Genomic DNA, 22,143 nt, shown 5'->3' on the forward strand with positions numbered 1-22,143 from the left:
ATGGGAAAATCCCCAGCTCGTGTTTTTAAGGGAGAGGCATCAAGGAAAACAAGGCGGCTTCTCTTATTAAATCTGCAATACTGCTGTATGAGGACCTAAGATAGGCTTGTGTTTTGATAAAGTGCACGAATGAACATACCTTCGATACCATTTATCAGATTGAGCCATTGCATACCCCAGATAGGGCTCCAGTCTTTTGACAGCTGGTCACAGACACACTGTAGCTAATTTGGGGGTCACCCGTTTCACTCAGCAGCAAACCTTCGCAGTGTGAGTGAATACCAGTAAGGCAGTGAGACTCGCTCAAACACAGGATTCCACAACAACGAGAGCTGGGGCTGACCCAGACTTTTGGAGGCATGAAGCAACATCACTACTGGCTGAGCTGACGTGGCATAAAACTAATCCAGGTCAAGTCACCTCATTTTATAATCTTTTCACACACATAAAACGAAATTGCAATTCTCTGGCGCATCAGATGGCTAGAACCAATAAACACTGAACAATAATTACTTGTGGGGGAGGGGGAGTAAATTAAAAAAATAAAATACAAACAGCATACAACAACAACAATGGAAGTCCACACAGTAGAGAGTGGTAAACAGTTAAAACATCTGTTATGATTAGTAATAATCCACATGTTATTGGTGTTAAATGGAACAAAGAAAACCTTTGTGCCGCTCATTTTCAGGTGATATTCTTGTAAATGACACACAATCAGGTAAATGTCTCCAGGCAGAAATACTGATTATTTTGTGGCATAATTGACCAAGAAAAAAAATGCATATGGAGTCAGCACATTGTTCAAATAACGTTTTAAAAACTAAAAATGCTGCTTTGCTTTCAAACTGGTGAATCTGTTCCACAAACTTAAACATGCATGTCCGGTTGCACAAGAAGAATATATTCCAACCGCTGGTGTGTTGGGGTGATGTGTCACTTTTCCTCAGTCCCACCAGGCATAATCCTCCAGATGACTGAATAATATCCACATCTATTGCTAACAAAGAATTACAATGACAGTATTCACTGTTAAAAAAACACAAATTTAATAAATTGGAATTACTGGGTAAAATTTGACTATTGGATGTAGCATAAACTTAGACTCCATGGAATATGCAGCTCTTTAAACACCTTGAGGAAAAGGAAATACAGTTGGAGTAACTGTATGTGTTATATTTGTAGCCAGAAATGAAGAAAGATATGAATACAGACCTTATTTCACCAAGACGGTCTCATCTTATATCAGCCACATGAACAGGGAATGTGCTTTATCTACTGGTGCTGAATTCTCCTATTTCCCAGGGAATTTACTATAAGCATTGTCTCGTAACACACATAATTTACATTAATGAAATCCTTTTTTAAGTCAGGTTTTAATGAGTTTAATTTTCAGATAGAATAGCTCCATATATTTAAAAAGTACCTTGGATTTTGCAAAGAACCACTACAACACTTATTTAGCCCTGCTCAGATATTGTACAGACGTCCTCTGCATGCTTATCATATTTTAAGGCACAACATATTCCCCAAGCACTCACTTTTGATTGCCAATGAATTGGACAGACAGCTTCTGAAGATATTAAAAGCCTCTTGTCTGAGTCCAAGCACATGAAACAAAGATGAATATACAGGAGAACTCATATGGAGAGCCGAGGCAAAATAACTGTGCCTAAATCCTTTTAAAGTGTTTGGTTATATCATTTTATCCACAGGAATTTTAGGAGCCCCAGGATGTATTATCGATTTTTTATAATTCTGTGAGTAATATATACAACCAGTGATTAAGAAGCAGTTCGTATGTATTATTTGAACAAAGAGGAGGCTGCACAGTATAATCATCACCGCTGATTTTTGCATATGACTTGAGAGAGATGAAGAGCATTTTACAGTCCATAATTCACACGCTTAATATCAGCGTAATAAAACAAGACAACAGAGAAAGGGCACACTCATCGGAGTCCCCGGGGGACCTACGCTACACAATAACACAAAGCCAAGGGGAGCCAAGGGATATGAAATCTGTACTTGGAGACACAAGAGACTGGAAAACACAGCGGCGTTGCCAAGTAGCAGTGCCTTCAAAACAGAAACCTTCACCGCCCAGTGCTCTGAAACCCTGACGTCATATTTCAGAAGCTTACACCGGCGAAGAGTAAAAACCGCATTTCTTCTCCCAGTAATTAAGGTTTATGAATTTGCAGCATTTTCTAGACAATTGGGCACGCGTCACATAAAATTAAATCAAAATGAAAACAAAAAGTATGGGGAATCAAGACATCTCTCTTCACAGTACAATGAAAACATATTTTGAACTTGTGCGCTCAATATTAATTGTCTGTCATTAAATGAACTATGTTTTTTTTGTGAATTTAAACACGTCTCATGTTTTGTTCTAGTTTCCATCATGCATAAAGGAATGTAGTTTAATGAATAAAATGAATGTGGATGCTGTTTCAAGGTTCAAGAATTACATGCAAGGCTTTTATTTCAGTGGCAAATCTGTGATGCTATTGACAGATACAATCAACGGACAAATTCACCTAAAAAGTGTTTTAGCTACTACTACTGATAGTCGTTTACAGCTGAGTGACAGAAATTTGTTATATGTAATACTACATTTTCACCTGCAGGCGGCACGGGTGCTTTAGTTACATTAGTTAAACTGAATGATGTGATATTTACAACCGTTTTCCATAAACCCACACATATTTCATCGCCTTACAACACAGAACACAAGACAGCCCATCACATGCACGCAACCGCACACCTATTACACATTTTTATTTTTATTTTATTTCATTTTTATTTTTGATGACCGGGGTAAGAAGTAATCGCAGAAGGGCGCTGTGGACTCGGAACCAATATGCGGCTGCCTGCGATTTCCCGCCGGAACATTTTCGTTATAACACTGCCGGTAAAGAGAAGCCGCGGGACTCCGAACGAGCACTGTGAATGTGCGACGGTAATCTAAGAAAAGAAAATGAACTGAATAAACACAAAGAAGCTACTATGGTCCCATTTTATAACATAGCTGTAGTGTAAGTCGTTTTCAGATAGGAAGGAACTCTAAAAGCAATTAACCATGAATCTTGACAGACTGCGGAAACGTGTGCGACATTATATCGATCAGGTGAGATGACTGGTTTAAGTTCATGGTGGAGTTGGGTGAGAAAATCCCAGCACCTCATAGGTCGCCGAAATTAGCGTCGGTGTAAAATACATAGAATCGCAGATAAATGCAGACGAGAGGCCGTTCGTGGAGGACATATTAATTCCTACCGATTGATTTATTAAACCAGGCCTCTGTCAGTCATATCAGTTTGAGAAGATTGGTTGGTCGGTTATTTTTCCATACATTTTTCTTTGCATTAATGTTGATGTCCCGAGAACTGACATTAGGACGGGGAATAAAAATGATTGAGTTTATACTTAGATGCATGGATGATTAGTTGAATTAACTGAAATCCGAGAACTCAAATAGCTTAGTCAAATAAGTGAAATAAACATGGTTCAATGTATTTCAGTGCATCTCCCTACTATTCATATGATTTCCATAACCTGAATAATACTAGGCTGACATTATAAAATTATTATCTGTTACAGATGGTAGTTTTCAGTCATTTACCTGTTGTCTCTGTTTGCAGCAACAGTACCAGAGCGCTCTGTTTTGGGCAGACAAAATTGCGTCCCTATCACACGGTGAGCTTTCGGTTCTGCACTTTTCTGCCATGGGGCGGCATGGTGGCTCAGCGCATGACAGTGTAGCTTTGCATACAGTTTGCATGTAATATGCTGGATTCCTGCTAGAATTTTGGTTTCTTCCCACAATGCATTTTGGCCAATCTGTGTGTGTGTGTGTGCGTGCATGCACCCTTGCATCTCTTGTTCCCTACCCTGTGTCCTATGGCAGTGTTTCTCAGATCAGTCCTTGGGGACCCCTAGACGGTCCATCATATTGCTCCCTTCCAACTCCGTGGGGGAGCAAAAACGTGGACCGTCTGAGGGTCCCGAGGACTTATCTGACACACTCTTCCCTGTGCTGCCTCACATACACTCCAGGCCCCACCTCAGTCCCTTACTGGATAAGCAGTTGGAAGACTGATGAGGGACCTCTGTCCTGCTCACTTCAATCAGCTGTTTGTGTTGTTATGCAGTAAAATTAAATGTGGGATTCGGAATGTTCTGTGGTGTTCCAAATGTCCATAGTGTGATGTTTTCTGACCCATGAATACTTTGTCTGCAGAAGACCCCCAGGACGCTTACTGGCTAGCACAGTGCCTTTATCTTACATCCCAGTATCACAGGGCTGCTCATGCCCTGCGCTCAAGGAAGCTAGATAAGGTAGAGCTCCTTCTCTTGTGCTGACTGTCTTTGTTTTGGTTCAATAGATATGTTACAATTGTAATTTAAAGGTCCATGCATGTGAAATGAACTTGGGTTCTGAGATGTTGCATTTCTGTATTGATGTCTTTGCTTTTGTAACATGCATTTCTTTCCTTTAGCTATATGGAGCATGTCAGTACCTTGCAGCAAGATGCCATGTGAGTATTGCTAACTGAACCGCATGATGACAGAAACATAGGTAACCTTTTCATAGAATTGATAATTACTTTAAGAACTCTCCTCACCTCAGTTTTTCATGGTGAGGATTTTTGTCAATTCATGGGAGTGTCTCTCGATGCTTGTGCATTTTAATGGAGAATGTATCTGAATAATTGCCACTGAGGAATTACATTTCAGCTATCATGTTTACAATAGAGCTCAACCAATATATCTTTTGGCTGATAAAACCGGGTGGAATTTAAGTTTTCACTAGTGGAAGAACATGTCAATAAATTATAATTTCTCTCTTAATGTTCTCCCATTCACTGTTCTCTCACTTGAGAAGCTAAGCTACCACTCAGCCTGGGGCATTAATAAGGTTGGCCAAAAAGTTAGCAGTATTCCACTGGTGTCACTGGGAGTACCTTCACTGACTTTGGGCAGTGACTGGTGAGCTCAGCACTGGGAGCTGGGAGGACCGCCTGTGGGTCCCCGAGAACCAGGTCGGGAAACGCTGATATAAATAGTTGTTGCTTCTCCTCTTTTAGTATGCTGCTAAAGAGTATCAGCAAGCACTCGATGTTCTGGACATGGAGGAACCTGTGAGTAAGAAGCTGCTGGACAGGAGTGTGAAGGAGGACAGTGTCGTTACAGAGTCTGTCAAGGACTGGGGCATGTCCCCTGCTTCAGTAAGTCTGCTGATGATCATCTGAAAGCACACTGCAGAATGCACTGCAGAATGCACGCAAGCTGATGTGCGCAATGCATGATAACTGTCCTTAAAGGTGTATAACTGGATATGATGTAATCAGTATTTGGATTAATGCTAGAAGAACCACAACACATTTCAACATGTTAATCTGATGATTTGAGTAGTTGTTCTGTAAAGTAAATCTTGTGTGTTTTTAGCTAGGTGACTCTCTTAGAAATGGCAAACACTTATTAAAAATTATGCTACAGTGTACTGTAAAATGAGTACAGCAAAATACCCCTGTTACATTGATTTTTTTGCTTTGGTTGATCTCTGCATTCTGAATGATTTTACTGTTGCTGTGTGGACTTATTGTGATTTTATTATTGCTTTTATTTATCTATTCCTTTATATATTCTATAATTAATTAGGTAACTAATAATGACTAACAAATAAATTAGTATTGTGCGATATCAATAGCATTATGACGACTAAAATGTTTATTAATAAGGCTCCTATTATTGGTTGTATCAACGATTGACACTTATGAATCACCTGCATTGTCAGTTTCACCAGTAACGGGCCAAACAGCCAATTTGTAGAACTTCGGAGTTGATAAAAGCACATTGAAGCTCTGATTGTAGCAAACATCCCACCGTAGGCATATTGATTTCTGGGAGGAGGAGGAGGTACAACCAGGAGGGGTTTCTGTGGGGGGTATTATGGTAATATTATATACTGCTGTATATATGCCCTCCTCCTCCCCCACCCCAGCAAATTTTATTGGGGAAAAATTGAAACAGCAGTTCTTTTCAAAATACTGTATACTATGTAGGGCAGGGTTCTTCAAATCTGGTCCTCGATTCCAAATTCAGGCTTTGTTTACAGTTCTCCCAGGTAGTTTAATGATTACTGATTCTGATTGGTCAGAGGCTTCACACCTGACTCACAGGTAAAGGAAGGCTGGAAAAGCTAGCAGATGCTTATTTGCATATTGTAAACATAGATATGTAAAATTAATAAATCAAAATTACAGCATCATAACAATCACAATGAAATAAATTTAATCTAAATCCGGTGTTCTCTACTACCAAGTATGATTGCATATCCATAGCGATAAACTCCTCTCTAGTTCGGCCTGAATTTCCTGGCAAAAATCCCATGGGGACATTAACTTGCCGAGGTGGTTTCTGCCTTGCTTCTGTGACACACTCTTGGATGATCATCTCAGTTGAATTAGCACGCTGGATGTGTTTCCAGCAACATAGTCGGCAGACAGTCTAGGTCTTATCAGCTGCTCCCTCTCTGGTCTTGGTGTATTTTATTGGAGAATCAAAAGGGTTTCCAAACCACCGACTGACTGACTGTTAACAGCATTAGCCATAAACAACTCGCAGCCACAGTTAACCTAATGTTTTCCATGTTGAACATTTCCCCTGTGTCAATAAATACATTAATTCATTTCATTGTGCGTAACGAACTGAAAATTATGCCTTTAACAGAACATGAGGAAAACCATTATAATCCTAATACTGTGGTGTAATATCTGTATGGTATGATGATATAAAAATGCTGCCATTAGGGTGCGCTGGTGGTTAAATTTGCTGACCAGTTGGGGCGGAGTTGTGGCAGTGAATCTTACTTCCTCATTTTGCCATCACTGAATAGCAGAACAAAAGATTTCCAGGATATTGCTCGTCGTTCGTGGGTGATTAAGCTGCTGTCAATTCACGGGAAATTCCTGAAACTTCCCAGAGAGGTGGGATGTCTGTCGTTGTGCAGGGATCTAAACTCTTCCTTTCAAGTCAAGTCAAGCCAAATCAAAGCAAATCATTTTTTCTTGGTGTGTGAGACCCCTGTATGGCTTTGAACTTGCAAGACATACTTTGAACACTTGACTGTCTGCCTAAAGTCAAGAGCATCATAGGACGGAGGAAAGAGTGAATAAATAAATAAACAAAGAAAGGAAGAAAAACAAACCACCAAACAAACAGGGAATATAAGTAAGCAAACAGCGGTGATACTGGGAAGAGATACAGTCACACACTGGATTCATAGCACATCCAGTTGTTCTAGATCCCTGCGTTTCATTCATTTAACAAGATTGCTTTGCAAAACTTTACTTTGGTTTTACCTGTTTTTTTGGTGATGTCACTTGACTTTTGGAATAAATTTTGTCGAAGTTTTTCTTTTGAATTTCGGACCATAGTTAATGCTTCATCTCATTCTTCTCCAGATCAGCAGCTCCATCTGTTTATTGAGAGGAAAGATCTATGACGCTATGGACAACCGTCCACTGGCCACTGCCAGCTACAAAGAGGCATTAAAACTTGACGTCTACTGCTTCGAGGCTTTTGACCTCTTGACCTCTTATCACATGCTGACAGCTCAAGAAGGTGAGAAAGTGTCACTGCTCCTGGCAATGGATGGCGGTCACCCTTTACTGACACATGATCACCCAATTCTGCTAACGCTGCAATTTCTGGGCAGGATTTGTAATCAAAGAGGAAACCAATATACTTCCAAGTAATATCTTCTTGGAATTTTAAAATGTTTTGTACTTTTTAGCAACAAGCGTGATCAGATATGCTTACATAGACTAAAGAGTTTCTTTGTTAGGTGTTGTGCAACTGTAGAAACAGACTTTGGCTAGATTTCCATAGTACTGTTGGTGGGAGTACCCTTGACTGTTAATACATAAATCTATTACTTGACATTTATCTTAACACTTCCTCTACTCAAATAAGCAGTTATGACCGCGCACCATGTCTGAACAGCCTGAAAAACAGGCAGCCAAGATCATTGTGAATGATTTCAGATGGTACTCCTCTGTAATTTCAGTATTAAGTTTCTTGTGGTGTGGGGCAGCCATGTATTACCTTACAAACGCGAAATTTATATTAAAAAAATTATGACTGATATCTGGTCACTTAGGCTCTCATTTATGTCAAGATATCTTAAACTAAGCTCCGTTTTTGGGGGAAAAAACTGCCATTTACCTACCTACTACTCGTGGGTGGACAGTTGAAAATGAAAGTCCTGTGTTTTGCATCTGTGGGGCAGTGTAGTCCGCAGAACCAAAGGTTTTCTGCATTAATCCATGCATGTATTTTACATCCTGTAAAATGTTTTAATCTTTTATGATAAGACTTGTTTTTTAATTTATTTTGGCATAATAAAAGAAAAAGCGGGTAAAAGGTTTTTTTTGTGGATCAGATTTATATTAATACTTTATTACAGTCCATCTAATTACAATCGCACCTCTGGGGCCTGGGTTCGAGTTTCCGTGTCTGGAGTTTGCATGTTCTCCTCGTGTCATTGTGGGGTTTCCTCTGAGAGTTCCAGATTTTTTAACTTAAATAGCTGTTCCTTATTCTTACTTTGTTCATTTAGATTTTTTTATACAATTGACTTTAAATTAGGTTGCAATCAAGTTAATTTTCAAAAGCAAAATTAAAACCTGCTCCGATGTTGCATTGTAATGCTTACTGTAACTGCATCACCACAGAAAGTGATTTCCTGGATTCACTGCCTCTGAGTCAGCAGTGCACCGAGGAAGAGGAGGAACTGTTACGCTTTCTGTTTGAGAACAAGCTGAAGAAGGTGACTATGTATGATCTTAATATCAGAAGGTCTGGGAATGTTTGAAATACATAAGTAGCGTTTTAATAATGTTCATTTATCTAGCTGTACTTATACAGGATCCTTACAGCCATGATGTAGGTAATGCCCAGTGATGCTACGATTATACAATTCTTTGGTAAGACCCCACCTAGAATATTGTGTGCAGGTTTGGTCACTATATCTTTAAAAGGACATTGCTGCCTTGGAAAGGGTGTAACGTAGGGCTACAAGAATGATTCCTGGTCTTAGAGGAATGTCTTATGAGGAGAGGTTAGCTGAGCTGAATCTCTTCAGCCTTGAGCAAAGGAGACTAAGGGGGGACATGATCCAGGTATATAAGATTCTAACGGGTCTGGATGCTGTTCAGCCAAATAGTTACTTCAATATTAGTTCAAATACAAGAAACCGTTGCCATAGGTGGAAATTTGAAACTGGATTTGAGAAAGCATTTCTTTACACAGCGTGTAGTTAGAGTATGGAATAGTCTTCCTACTAGTGTAGTGCAAGCTAAAACCCTGGGTTCCTTTAAGTCAGAGCTAGATAAGATTTTAACAACTTTAAGCTATTAGTTGAGTTCTCCCCAGAGGAGCTTGATGGGCCGAATGGCCTCCTCTCCTTTGTACATTTATGTTCTCATGATTAGTGACTTCTTTTTGCGCTTAAGACAGATGGACCGATGACTATATTCTGATCAGTTTTGTTTACTGATTGTCAAATGTACTGTAAAGAAAAAGATTGTTTTGATACCTTTAAAGTATATATAATTATTATGTAGTTAATGGCCTAACATGTTTTTTGTATGTTTTTCGCAGTATAACAAACCCAGTGAGATTACTGTCCCAGACACAGTGAATGGTCTCCAAGACAACCTGGATGTAGTGGTTTCTCTGGCAGAGAGACATTATTACAACTGTGACTTCAAAATGTGCTACCAGCTTACATCCATGTAAGTGGAAAATACCCTGATAACTACACCCCGATAGCAGAGGCTGAAGAAGTTTCCGGAATCTTGGAATAAATAATATTTCTTACACTTGCAGTTTTTTTAGTAATTTATTGCCTACATTTTGTCTTTTGTAATGTCCTAACAGTAATTTAGTATTATGATCTGAAATCTTTCTGTTCTCTTTCTGTCTCTCTGTTGCTCAGGGTGATGGTGAAAGACCCTTTCCATGCTAACTGTCTACCAGTACACATAGGAACTCTAGTGGAGCTCAGTAAAGCCAACGGTGAGATCAGCTACCTGTACTTTGGGGGCGTGCATTTGCAAGGGTTGCTGTGTGACACCTGTGTTGCCGACGGTCGCTGTGTGAATCCTGTGTTGCCGAGGTTCGCTTTGTGACGCCTGTGTTGCCGAGGTTCGCTTTGTGACGCCTGTGTTGCCGAGGTTCGCTTTGTGACGCCTGTGTTGCCTAGGGCCTCTGTGTGACGCCTGTGTTGCCGAGGTTCGCTTTGTGACGCCTGTGTTGCCTAGGGCCACTGTGTGACGCCTGTGTTGCCGAGGTTCGCTTTGTGACGCCTGTGTTGCCTAGGGCCACTGTGTGACGCTTGTGTTGCTGAGGTTCGCTTTGTGACGCCTGTGTTGCTGAGGTTCGCTTTGTGACGCCTGTGTTGCCGAGGTTCGCTTTGTGACTCCAGTGTTGCCTAGGGCCGCTGTGTGACACCTGTGTTGCCTAGGGCCACTGTGTGATGCTTGTGTTGCTGAGGTTCGCTTTGTGAAGGGCAGACAGAATTTGTAAACAGTGGTTTTGTTCTTACCCTTACAGAGCTGTTTTACCTCTCACACAAACTGGTGGATTTGTATCCTAACAGCCCTGTAAGTAGATCTCTCCTCCCTTTCCCCATCATCCACAATAGAAGCCCCTGTTTGGGTTCTGTGTTCTGTGCATATAACTGCACAGCGAACTCACTCTCCATTTCTGTGTTTCCTGCTAATTGTCATATTGTGTTATCAGAAGTGCCCCATTTATAAGTTTGCATATCGTACCTCAGGTGTCCTGGTTTGCTGTTGGATGTTACTACCTGATGGTCGGACACAAAAATGAACATGCAAGGAGGTACCTCAGGTAAGGCTGTTTGGAGGGAAATCAACTACCTTAATGTATCCGTCCATCCATCCATCCATCCATCCATCCGTCCTCTAGCCTCTCTATGGTCACTCGCATGTACACTTGGACACCATGGCCAAATTAGGGACTTGAATACAGAAAACTGCATGTCTTTGGTGTAAAGCTTGTGCAACATGGGCTGAAGATACAAACTCCACACACAGAGTATTCATTGTTTTTTTTTCCTTCCTTATTGCAAAGATTTTAATGACCAATATCACCACAAAAAAATAAAGCTGAAGTGAAAATAATACCGTTCCATAGTAATGGGCAGTAGTGTACTGCAGTGAGGGTTTTCAGTCAGCAGAAATGGTTCCTCCCTTCAGCAAAGCCACCACCCTGGAGAGGAAGTACGGCCCGGCCTGGATCGCGTACGGACACTCGTTTGCCGTGGAGAGCGAACACGACCAGGCCATGGCTGCCTACTTCACTGCGGCCCAGCTGATGAAGGGGTATGTTTCTCTGGACGTTTACAATCCTGAGCATCCTCTGGAAAATAATACATCAGTGATACAAGCACTGTAACTGGAATTCAATGTCCAGCTGACAGGTGACACAGAGTAACACAGGCTATGGCCCCCTTGTCAGCACGTGATAGGCGGTGACCTTTGACCCCGACCACAGGTGCCACCTGCCCATGCTGTACATTGGCCTGGAGTACGGGCTGACCAACAACTCCAAGCTGGCCGAGCGCTTCTTCAGCCAGGCCCTCAGCATCGCACCCGAGGATCCATTTGTCATACACGAGGTGGCTGTGGTAGCCTTCCAGAACGGAGAGTGAGTCTCATTGCAAATAAAGCCATGTGATAATTACAGCCATGATTTGGCTTCTCTAATATACAGATTTGCTTTTGCCACTTGTTTCAGCTGGAAGGCAGCAGAAAAGCTGTTTTTGGATGCGATGGAGAAGATTAAGACCATTGGAAATGAGGTAAGCATCCTTGTGAAACTATGGACCTGCCCCCCCGCCCGCCCCCTCCCAAGCCACTGATTTCTGAATTCATTATTCTGTAAGATGATGTCAGTTTTTTAAACAGGTTACTGTGGATAAATGGGAGCCTTTACTCAACAACCTGGGACACGTTTGCCGGAAGCTGAAGTAAGTACACTGCACTGGGCTGTGCTGAGTAAGTACTCTGCACTGGGCTGTGCTGAGTAAGTACTCTGCACTGGGCTGTGCTGAGTAAGTACTCTGCACTGGGCTGTGTAGCTTTCTAAGTAAGTACACTGCACTGAGCTGTGCTGAGTAAGTACACTGCACTGGGCTGTGCTGAGTAAGTACACTGCACTGGGCTGTGCTGAGTAAGTACACTGCACTGGGCTGTGCTGAGTAAGTACTCTGCACTGGGCTGTGTAGCTTTCTAAGTAAGTACACTGCACTGAGCTGTGCTGAGTAAGTACACTGCACTGGGCTGTGCTGAGTAAGTACACTGCACTGGGCTGTGCAGCTTTCTAGGCTTGGCGTCTCTGATTCTGTAAACATACCAGCTGCCTTTTCTTGAACGTGTATCTGTACTTTAACACTCAAATGTTTCACATGCTATAGAAATAAGAATGATTACAACCTCTTACATACACCCTTGCTGCAGTGTTTGAGGGGTACACTCACTGTCGATTCCAGTATCGATAACATGAGTGTACTGACAGATGGTTTCTCCCTGCAGGAAGTATGAGCAGGCCCTGGAGTACCACCGTCAGGCCCTTGTTCTCATCCCCCAGAATGCTTCTACCTACGCCGCCATTGGCTACGTTCACAGCCTTATGGGAGATTTTGAGAGTGCTATCGACTACTTCCACACGGTAGGGCTGCTTAAACACTTAGCAACTATTCCCTTCCTGGGAGTATATGTTTATCTGTGGAAAAATCTGATGTACCTCAAAACTTTCCCAGTTTAATGTATTTTTAAATAACCTTTGATCTGATACAGTCTCTCCCCAAGTTATGATGGGGTTACGTTCCAATAAACATATCGTAAGGCGAAAATGCATTTTAATACAGTACACCTAACTTAACAAACGTCATAGCCTAGCCTACCTTATACATGCTTAGAACACTTACATTAGCATACAGTTCGGCAAATTCATTAAAATCATTAAAGCGTCTGTATATTGATTTACGTGTATTTTTCCCTAAAATTTTTTGACAGGCACTTGGCCTTAAAAGAGACGATACGTTTTCTGTGACGATGTTAGGACACTGCATTGAAATGTATATCGGTGACACCGAGGCCTATATTGGTGAGTTGCAGTGGCACGGCCTGCCCTCTGGGGCCCACGGCCTGCCCTCTGGGGCCCACGGCCTGCCCTCTGGGGCCCTTGGGGAAGGATGGTGCAGAATGAGAACACTGCACTGTTTGTTTTAGGCACTGACATCAAGGACAAGCTGAGGAGCTCCCTGGGCGCGCCAGCGCTGATGAAGCTGCTCGACACCTCTGGGGACGCCAGTGAGTTCCAGCCCCTGAACGAAAGTTTTATGAGAACCCTTGAGTCGTCCTCCCCCAAACCGGAGAAGCCATCAGAGGCCAGCCTCAGGCGCACGACCACGCTGGAGTTCGACATGTACGAGAGCGACATGATGCTGGAGACGTCGATGTCTGATACCAGCACATGATGGTCCAGGGCCAGATCAAGGCTGTCAGCATGTGGCGCTTTGGACAGTGGGAACATCAAACTCAGATCTTCCCTATTCCTCCCATCAGAAGCAATGTCTGTATTAGTTTTACCTGTGGATTTTTACTTTGAAATAAATGAACTGAATGCAAGTGAGGCTTCGCAACTCTAACAATCCCAACAATAAACAGTATGTTCATAGTCGCTTTTGTGATATCTACAGTATCATTGAGAGATTTTTTTTTCAGCAGAAAGTTGTGGCCGACTTCCTGTATCTAGAGCCAAATATGCACATGTTCACTTTTGTAGTAACAGAATATTAAAGGTTGTCTTGAGGCAGGTATGTTTGAGGAGCATAAATGTGAAGGTTCACGTTAATCACCAGCAGGGGGAGCTTGCTGTTCAAATTCCAGTAAATGAACCATATGGTGCTGATCTCAAACCACATGTATTAAGCTCCACTGTAATACCCATTGTATCAGCCTGCTGGTGTTTTCCTGGAATTTCCATCATACTCTGTCATTGCTAAGCAGTTTTACAGAAATGGTTGCCTGCAATTTTCTCTTTTCACTTTGCCAGAGTCCAGGGCCCTGATAGAATATCGGGCCTCAAATTCAAACTGGCTTATGCAGCCACCTTGGCAGCAAGATATTTGCAGTACAGATGAAGAGCGATTTGAGCAAGTCCTCTAAAAGTACTCTAATAAGTACTCTAATTTCAGATACAGGTTTTTACAATGTCAATGAAGTTTTATCCGTGATGAGTCTTAATGGCTGCACTTGTGCTGTGTTAATAACTACACTTATTAAACCATTATTATTCTCTTTGCAAGTGAAATGGAAATTCTGCTTCTCATATATTACTGAAATGTTCTTTCAGTAATCTTTATAAAAATTTCTTGAATAATAATCAGTATAGTCTTTTTATTTATAGTTTCAATGACTTCCACTGATGGTCAAACTTACGAACTATGCTGTAAGAAGGACTTGTCTACGTACCCCTGTTACCAGAAGTACATCATTATTTGTACAAGCTAAGGTATAATGTTTACATTATTTACTTTGTAGGTTAAATACACTAATATTTTTATTATTTTATAGTGTTTTAATGTAGCTGCACTCAGTCATCCAGTGAACCTGATCTCATACAAATTCCAAGACTTAACTATGTGTTAACATTTATTTATATATATTTTTTTATTTCAGTTGAGAACATTTACACTGGTGCAGCATGGTGGTGCAGTGTTTAGCCTCTTGTGTTGACTACGTCTGTGTGTCCTCCCAAAGTCCAAAAACACCAGGGGAAGTGGTCCCTCAAAATTGTACCTAGTATGTGTGACAGTGTGGCCTCTGATCGCCTGCCATCCCATCCAGTGCATCCGCAGCGCACTGTCTTGAGCTTCCTGTAATAGGCTCTCCACAAATCGGTACTGGATGAAAATAAATAAATTGAATTTCATTTTCAATGTACATATGTAGAACTGGCGGTCAGCTCAGTGGGTACCACTGTTGTTCAAATCCTCCTTCTAGTCTGTCTATGTAGTTTGCAAGTTTCCCTTGTGTTGTGGGGGTTTCAATCGGGAGGGTGCTCCACAAAGCAGGATTTCTTGCTTAGCCGGATAACTTGTTGGATATAAGGTAGTCTGGGCTAAATGGACTTTATCTTCATTCACTTATATTTAGTCCAGATTACCTTAAATCTGACAAGTTATCCTGCTAAGCAAGAAATCCTGCTTTGTGAAACGGCCCCCTGGAATCCAGAGATAGGGTTACTGGCATCTTTAAGTTACTTATTCTGCGTATAAATATATTTGTGCCCTGTGATGGCCTGCCACAGTTACCCCGCCTTTTGCCCTGCACAGCTTGGAATAGGCTCCGGCACACCCATAATCCTAAGCAGGATAAATGGCTGGAAGATGGATGTATGAATGTGTAAAACTGGTCTTTTATTTTTTTCACTTACTTTTTCCTAAATCCATTTGACCCCAGAGGACAGTCCCTCAACAGGTTAAGCTTAAACAAGCCCTACTCTTGTGTCATTTGTCTCTTGTGTCATTTGATTTTCTATAATTAAAATCAAGTGGGGGGAAAAAAGATCATTTATATATGTACATTTCCTATATGTCTTCCTAGTATCATATAATATCCTGAAAGACAGCAGTGGAGGTGACACAAGGTTACTGATTGTTCATGAGTCTGATTGCAGTTGGGTAGAAACTGTTCCTGAACCTGGAGGTGCGTGTCGGAATGGACTTTAGTCACTTCCCAGATGGGAGGAGGGTGCAGGGTGGCTGGGGGCGCGCCTGATACAGTTCACTTTCCTGAGACAGCGTGTAGTGGGGATGTCATGGATCGCAGGGAGATGTGCGCCCGTGATCTTCTGTGCTGAGTTCACCACATGCTACACCTGTACACCTGTAGAATCTGCACAGGGTTGTGGGGGACATCCAGGCTTTCCTCAGTCTCCTGAGGAAGTAGAGGCGTTGTTGGGCTTTCTTGACTATTGCCACAGTGTGACTTGATCATTTAAAGTCATCAGTGAGCACCAAAGGTGCTACTAAAATCACCAGTTCCACCATCAACTCTTCATGTGTGGAATGTCTGTTCATTGTACAGGGAATGTTCTTTCCACAAAAACAATTAAATGTGAAGATAAAATAAGAATCCTCTGAGGTTTCGTAAACATAACTGGCCATCTACTAGAGCACCTGCTCCTTCTGCATAAGAACTACTCTAACTGAGCATTTTGAAATGATGTTTTACAATTATTGAATATGCTCCTGTAGAACATACACAAACATACTTTCTTTGACAAGGTAACGCGAACTAACTTAAAGAATGCATCGATGCAAGTGTCACAAGCGGAATGACAGTAGTATCAAAATAAGAGCCGACCCATCGAGAACTGCTTCCGGTCACATGGTATCAGCTCTGCATATGATTGGCAGACATACCCTATGCGTAAATAGAGTACCATAGCAGCCTTTTCTGTTATGGGGTTATGTTTCTGTCGATCCCGAATTCCATATACCGTTACGATTTTAATAATAATAATAATAATAATAACAACAATAAACTTATGGACACATTCTAAAAATTGCTCGAATGACAGTCATGTTAGATGAGAGGGTGGGTAATGACAACCTCTCTATCAAGAGTTGTACATTAGATTCTCTTACGGCTTCTACCAACATATTGTTGTTAATCACTGTAGCTGATTCCATATAATCACACGCAAAGGAATCCTATGAGAAAATATGCCAGTAACTACCGAGCGTCAGACTGATCTCAGCTACATGCACACAAAACGTGTCTCATCATTCCGTTCACTACAGACGCCAATTTGGTTTAATGGTCTCTAATAACAGATTAAAATTATTTTTAGTTGCGGGAGAACCTGCAGGTATGATTTGCCGGTAAAGCAATACCGCTGAACACCAGTCGCGGAAATGCTGAGATGGTTTTGCGGTGATGTTGCTTCATATCCACAGCCAAAGGAACATATGAAGCTCATCAAACAGTGAGTATTAAATATTAACGCCGCATTTTCTGAATATAACGGTATGAATACGTTTCAATTAAATGCCAAATTACTTGCAGGACAGTAGCATACTTGCTCTAACCCAAAAATTTTAAGTCCTAAATACAGTACATGATCTAGAGATAAAAGACAGGTAAAAACACATTTAATGTGTTTCAATTCAACCACGTTCCTAATAACAGAATACCGTATCACCCTCTGAAAGGATCAGTAAAATGGATCCTTTATGAGTGATCATCCTCATAGTAAATGAGATTAGGAATGACCTAATCACAGGCATCCAAGGTGTATAGATTTATTAAGGAATATCTTGGCAGGAGAGAATAATATTTGTTAGTCAACATAGACTTTTAACTTTACAGATGAATGGTCAAGGGGAGCTAATGAATTTCAAGAAAACAATAAGCAGTTGTGTGGTGAGACATCGTCTCCAGTGTGCCTTCTGCAGTTTCCAGTGCAAAAGCAATGTAACATATCAGATTCATATTGGCACCTACCACCCAGTGCACTGTGAGGACATTGACCTTGGGCGTCTTGGTAAAATAATCTTCTACCAGAGAAGCGGCAAGCTTTTCCACTGTCAGACGTGTTTTTTCACAGGGAAGACATTTGCTTGTGTGTATGACCACGTCATCTCCAGACATTGTTTTGCACGTAAGGCCAAGCAGAGCAGGAACGGGGACCCAAAAGACTACCTCAGTGACAGCAATGACAGCAAGGAACACAACGAAGAAGACAACCTGGACACCTGTCACAGTGAGCCGCTGGACTCAAAAATTGCGGAGCATGAGTATGGAGGAGATCCCTCAAAGTTTGCAGCTCTGAGCAACCTCAAGATTGAGGAGGAAGAGTGTGATGATGAGTATTCTCGCTGCTCTGGCTCCCCTAGCCAGGCCTTAAAGAGAAAGAGGGAGGCTGAAAGTGATGAGGAGCATGCCACAGATGACGATTTCCCAGACTATTCCCTAACCAAGGAGGAGCATGATGGAGCGAGAGCGGATAAAGCAGAGCTGTCCAAGTACTTCCGTCGCAATGGTGGACGCTACTATTGCAACATCTGCAACTGGCGTGTCAAGATGAAAGGCTTCATGCTTCATCACGTCAGCAAGAAACATGACATCCCCAAACCTTACATCTGCAAGGAGTGTGACAAGTCTTTTCTCCTGGAAAGCATTCTCAACAGCCACATAAGCATGATCCACAAGCAGGGGATCTATCAGTGTCCCTACTGTTCTTTCAAATCCAATTTCTTGCGTGGCATCCGCAGACACTTGAACCACTGCAGCTCTTCCCGGGCAGAGGGTTGGGTGTCAGACAGCGACGAGCACTTAGATGATCAGGATTAGTCTCATGCCTGGCCACTCTTCATTCAGACTGCAGTGTGCACTTTCAAGGGGCTCATGTCTGTTCCTTCACCTGAAGCCCATCCAATACTTGATTACAGTAGCAGATAACACTTTTCCAGGAATGATGAAGTGCTGCACAAAATATTGGCCACTGAAAGAGACAAGTCCAAATATTATTATTGATTTCCATGCTTGATTTTCATCAGCAAAGTCCTGAATAAGCTACAAGTGTCTCATCCCATCAATAATCTATATTCGGATAGTTTTTATGAACTGGTAGAGGGAAAAAACAAAGAACTTATCACCATGAATAGTATTGTTACTACATGTTGAAACTGTGATTCAGAAATGTATATTTTCCTATGAATTTTCTTTGTGTTAAATGTCCAAATTGTTTAGTTTTTTTGTTGTTGTTTTGTTGATGTTTTTCTACAATCACCAACAAGAATTTCTCCATATTGAAATCTCTTCATACAAAACTCTTCATACAATTAGCACAAAAGTGTTAAAAATTCATGATTTATTCAAGGCAAAACCTGGAACAAAATAGTATGTCTCTGACAAATAAAAAATATATGCTTTGATGGAAAAATGTACCGTTTAATTTTCTGGTATGTAAACAAAGTGACAGTGCTTTTCTGTTGCAGCAATCCAGGAGGGTTTGCAGTGTTTGCAAAACTCAGAAGTCGGGGGTAGAAATGTTAATTGTAGTTGAATAACAGTGCAGATTTAAAAAAAAAAAAACGTTTGCCTAGCTGTTACTCATTGGTGAATAGAATAGAATATCTTTATTGCCATTGGACATGTACTCTGTGTGCTTCCCACCAAAGCTGTACAAGATAAATCTACTGTATACTAAATTATGAAAAGTATTGCCTTGAAAATACAAGTGTTAGTAACAACATGATATGCTCTGTTGACTGTAACAAAAGAACATAAAAAATGCCATCCATCCACGCATCCGTCCATCCATCCATGCATCCATCTTTATACCTGCTGGGATCATGTGGGATGTAGTGTGTTTGAAGCCTGTCCCAGGAAGAGTGGCACATGAGATGGTCTACACCAGGAAGAGTGGCACATGAGTCGGTCTACACCAGGAAGAGTGGCACATGAGACGGTCTACACCACACTTTTGAGAATTCATATGTATTACTATAAAAATATGTGGGGCCTGCAGTCACTGTGTTTTTGTATGTTTGTGTATTAATGAAAAAAATGAAATCTTTGTAGTCGTGTGTCGTGTTTCACATTAATCGGTACTTTATCTGCTTGTATTCATTATCGTTGAGATTTCCTGTCATCTACTCATCATCTGCAATGAGTAAAAATGAAAATGCCAGTTAGTAACTAATAAGTGGAGATAACGAGTGACTCAGAAAACATTCTGTTAACAATTCGGGTCCATCTCACATTAACTGTATAAAAGACTTCATCCAATTGTTTTCTCTGGGTTTTCAAAGGTCAGAGATTTGTCATTTTGCCCATTCGTTTTTCATGACTTTAGTGTGGTTTCCTGAGTACTACGTGTACTTCCTTAATGAAAGTCATAAAATGCTAATCAGTTAAGACACATTCACCCAACATAGCCAGCTAATCTTTGCTAATCTATCTAGGACATACATCCTTATTCTTTTCCACAGAAGCACAAGTTCATGTGGTTTCATATAAATATACTCATAACAGTGAAATACAGTAGTATTAATGAAGAATGTATATGTGAACAGTGGTTTTATCTGGTGAATTTGCCATTTAAAGGCATCTGAATTATGTCGGTATGCCACTGGAACCTGGTGTCCAAGCACACATTTCTTTAGGTCGGTGACGTAAGAATGTTTTTTGATGGCTGTTCACTGCACACTTTCAGACCGAAGCAAGGGAAATATTGACGCAGTTTCGTCTGTGCTTCCTAAGGACCTATCAGGCTGAGACAAGCACTCGTGCGAGAGAACTGTGTTTTATTGTAGACGTCCCTGAACAGAAATTGCTATTACACGATTATTTGGTCTCTCATTCATCATTGAGTTATTTTTCTTTCTTTTTTTTGATCTTACTGTTCATTTGAAGGTATTTTCATATCCTCTGCAACGTGAAGGTATCCGCATAGCTGTAATGGAAAAGGTGAGTGTCAAGTTACTTCTTGTCTTAATGTCTGTCTCATATACATGAAGATTTTCATAAAGCTTTAGCAACTTCACATGAAACTTATATGTTCAATTCGCGGCATTATATTATAGTGTATTTCCACTGTATCATCCATTTATATATAAAACACACACATATAAAATGCTTCTATATTACATATTAATACAATATGTAAAAGGTTGTAAAAATTATTTTTATTTTTCGCTAAGCTGCAAAGTTCAATTCAGCACAGTTACAAAATGACCGTGGAAATTTCCTGAAAGAATTGTATTTTATTCTCTTGACTTCCTCAAACTTATAATTCTGTACTGATGTTTAACCTGCACAGTTGGTCACCAAAGTGCTTCTATTTTTCAGTAATTGGGAAGATTCATGTGCAGATGGATTCATTAAATAACATCTCAATTCAGAATATTAGCGCCAGCACTTTAGAGATGGTGACCAGCCCCATCCTGACACGGTGGGTGCCAGGTGTCTACCTGTTGGTCTTCGTCGTCAGCACACCTTGCAACATTGTCTCCCTGTGGTTACTCTGTCTCCATACCAAAAACAGAAACCCGACCATCATTTTTGCAATTAATCTATCTTTAACCGACCTCATCTACAGTGCCTTCCTGCCCTTTCAGATGGTCTACCACTTCCAGGGCAATGACTGGCCATTTGGAAGGATTATGTGTAGCATCTCCACCATTGTCTTCTACTGCAACATGAATGGCTCCATCCTGACCACCTGTGCCATTAGCCTGGAGCGCTACTTGGCCATTGTGTACCCGCTGCGCTCGAGACACTATAGGACAACCAGGAACGCCCTTCTGGTTTGTGTGTTCATCTGGACCTTAGTGCTATCAGTCCAGGTGCCTGTGCTGTACAAAGACATCACCTTCCGAGTCCACCAGCTCAATGTCACCACGTGCTTTGACATTCTGCCAAAAGGCCTGTTCAGTCACATGACCCTGGCGTTCCTCTACTTTGGTGCCTTGCTTTTGTTCTTCTTCATGGTCCCTCTCCTTGTACTGGTCGGCTCCTATGCCTCCATCCTGAAGACGCTTTGCAGCTCACGGCACAGAGACACGTGGCAGTCAAAGAACCAAACCATTGGTCTCATTGTGGTTGTGATGCTCTGCTTTGTTTCATGTTACCTGCCAAACATCCTGCTTCAGACTTTACACCTAGTCTACTTTGCCTATGGGAGGAGTTTGTATGTTTATTACAAACTTTCTCTGGGCCTCAATAGTTTAAGTTGCTGCATTGACCCATTTATCTATTACTTTGCTTCAAGGGAATTTCGACAGAAACTTCATAGGAAACTCCTCTGTTGGTCACATGATGAAGCAACAACTGAAGCAAGAATTGATTTGACAGATCTGAGGAATACAACTGGGGAAACTTCAGATAGACACAGGATGCTGTAAAGCATCGAATATCATATACCTGTGAAATAGTGTGACCAGATAATCCATGTCAGGAAGGACACTGAGCTAGAACAGGATTTAGGATCTTCAGTAAACTACCATGTTTATTAAAAGGACCTAGA

The 22,143-nt window shown here is 41.3% G+C and overlaps 3 protein-coding genes across 5 annotated transcripts; all 3 read left to right on the top strand.

Annotated features, from left to right (window-relative positions):
- Positions 1–2,884: 2,884 nt before the first annotated feature.
- Positions 2,885–13,782, top strand: cdc16 (cell division cycle 16 homolog (S. cerevisiae)). The gene is made up of 18 exons (XM_023836061.2): positions 2,885–3,133; positions 3,648–3,702; positions 4,247–4,344; positions 4,506–4,544; positions 5,094–5,234; positions 7,473–7,632; positions 8,745–8,839; positions 9,673–9,806; positions 10,010–10,089; positions 10,627–10,676; positions 10,853–10,926; positions 11,295–11,420; positions 11,593–11,745; positions 11,836–11,899; positions 12,006–12,067; positions 12,633–12,768; positions 13,116–13,206; positions 13,332–13,782. The coding sequence occupies exons 1-18, from the start codon at positions 3,086–3,088 to the stop codon at positions 13,577–13,579; spliced, it is 1,854 nt and encodes a 617-aa protein (XP_023691829.1). The 5' UTR covers positions 2,885–3,085; the 3' UTR covers positions 13,580–13,782.
- Positions 13,783–16,682: 2,900 nt separating this feature from the next.
- On the top strand, positions 16,683–19,150 carry LOC111856261 (uncharacterized). The gene is made up of 3 exons (XM_023836060.1): positions 16,683–16,737; positions 17,481–17,534; positions 17,719–19,150. The coding sequence occupies exons 1-3, from the start codon at positions 16,683–16,685 to the stop codon at positions 18,462–18,464; spliced, it is 855 nt and encodes a 284-aa protein (XP_023691828.1). The 3' UTR covers positions 18,465–19,150.
- A 960-nt stretch (positions 19,151–20,110) lies between these two features.
- LOC111856263 (S-geranylgeranyl-glutathione receptor P2RY8-like) lies at positions 20,111–22,026 on the top strand. Of its 3 annotated transcripts, XM_023836064.2 has the most exons (3): positions 20,113–20,585; positions 20,967–21,069; positions 21,217–22,026. In XM_023836064.2, exons 2-3 carry the CDS (start codon positions 20,990–20,992, stop codon positions 22,019–22,021), a joined length of 885 nt encoding a protein of 294 aa, XP_023691832.1. In that variant the 5' UTR covers positions 20,113–20,585; positions 20,967–20,989; the 3' UTR covers positions 22,022–22,026. The 3 variants fall into 3 exon arrangements, with proteins under 3 accessions (XP_023691830.1, XP_023691831.1, XP_023691832.1); XM_023836062.2 differs by having other exon boundaries at positions 20,111–20,585; positions 20,967–22,026; XM_023836063.2 differs by having other exon boundaries at positions 20,112–21,069.
- Positions 22,027–22,143: the final 117 nt, after the last annotated feature.

Source organism: Paramormyrops kingsleyae, chromosome 16 (genome assembly GCF_048594095.1).
Source record: "Paramormyrops kingsleyae isolate MSU_618 chromosome 16, PKINGS_0.4, whole genome shotgun sequence".
NCBI classification, from domain to species: Eukaryota; Metazoa; Chordata; class Actinopteri; order Osteoglossiformes; family Mormyridae; genus Paramormyrops; species Paramormyrops kingsleyae.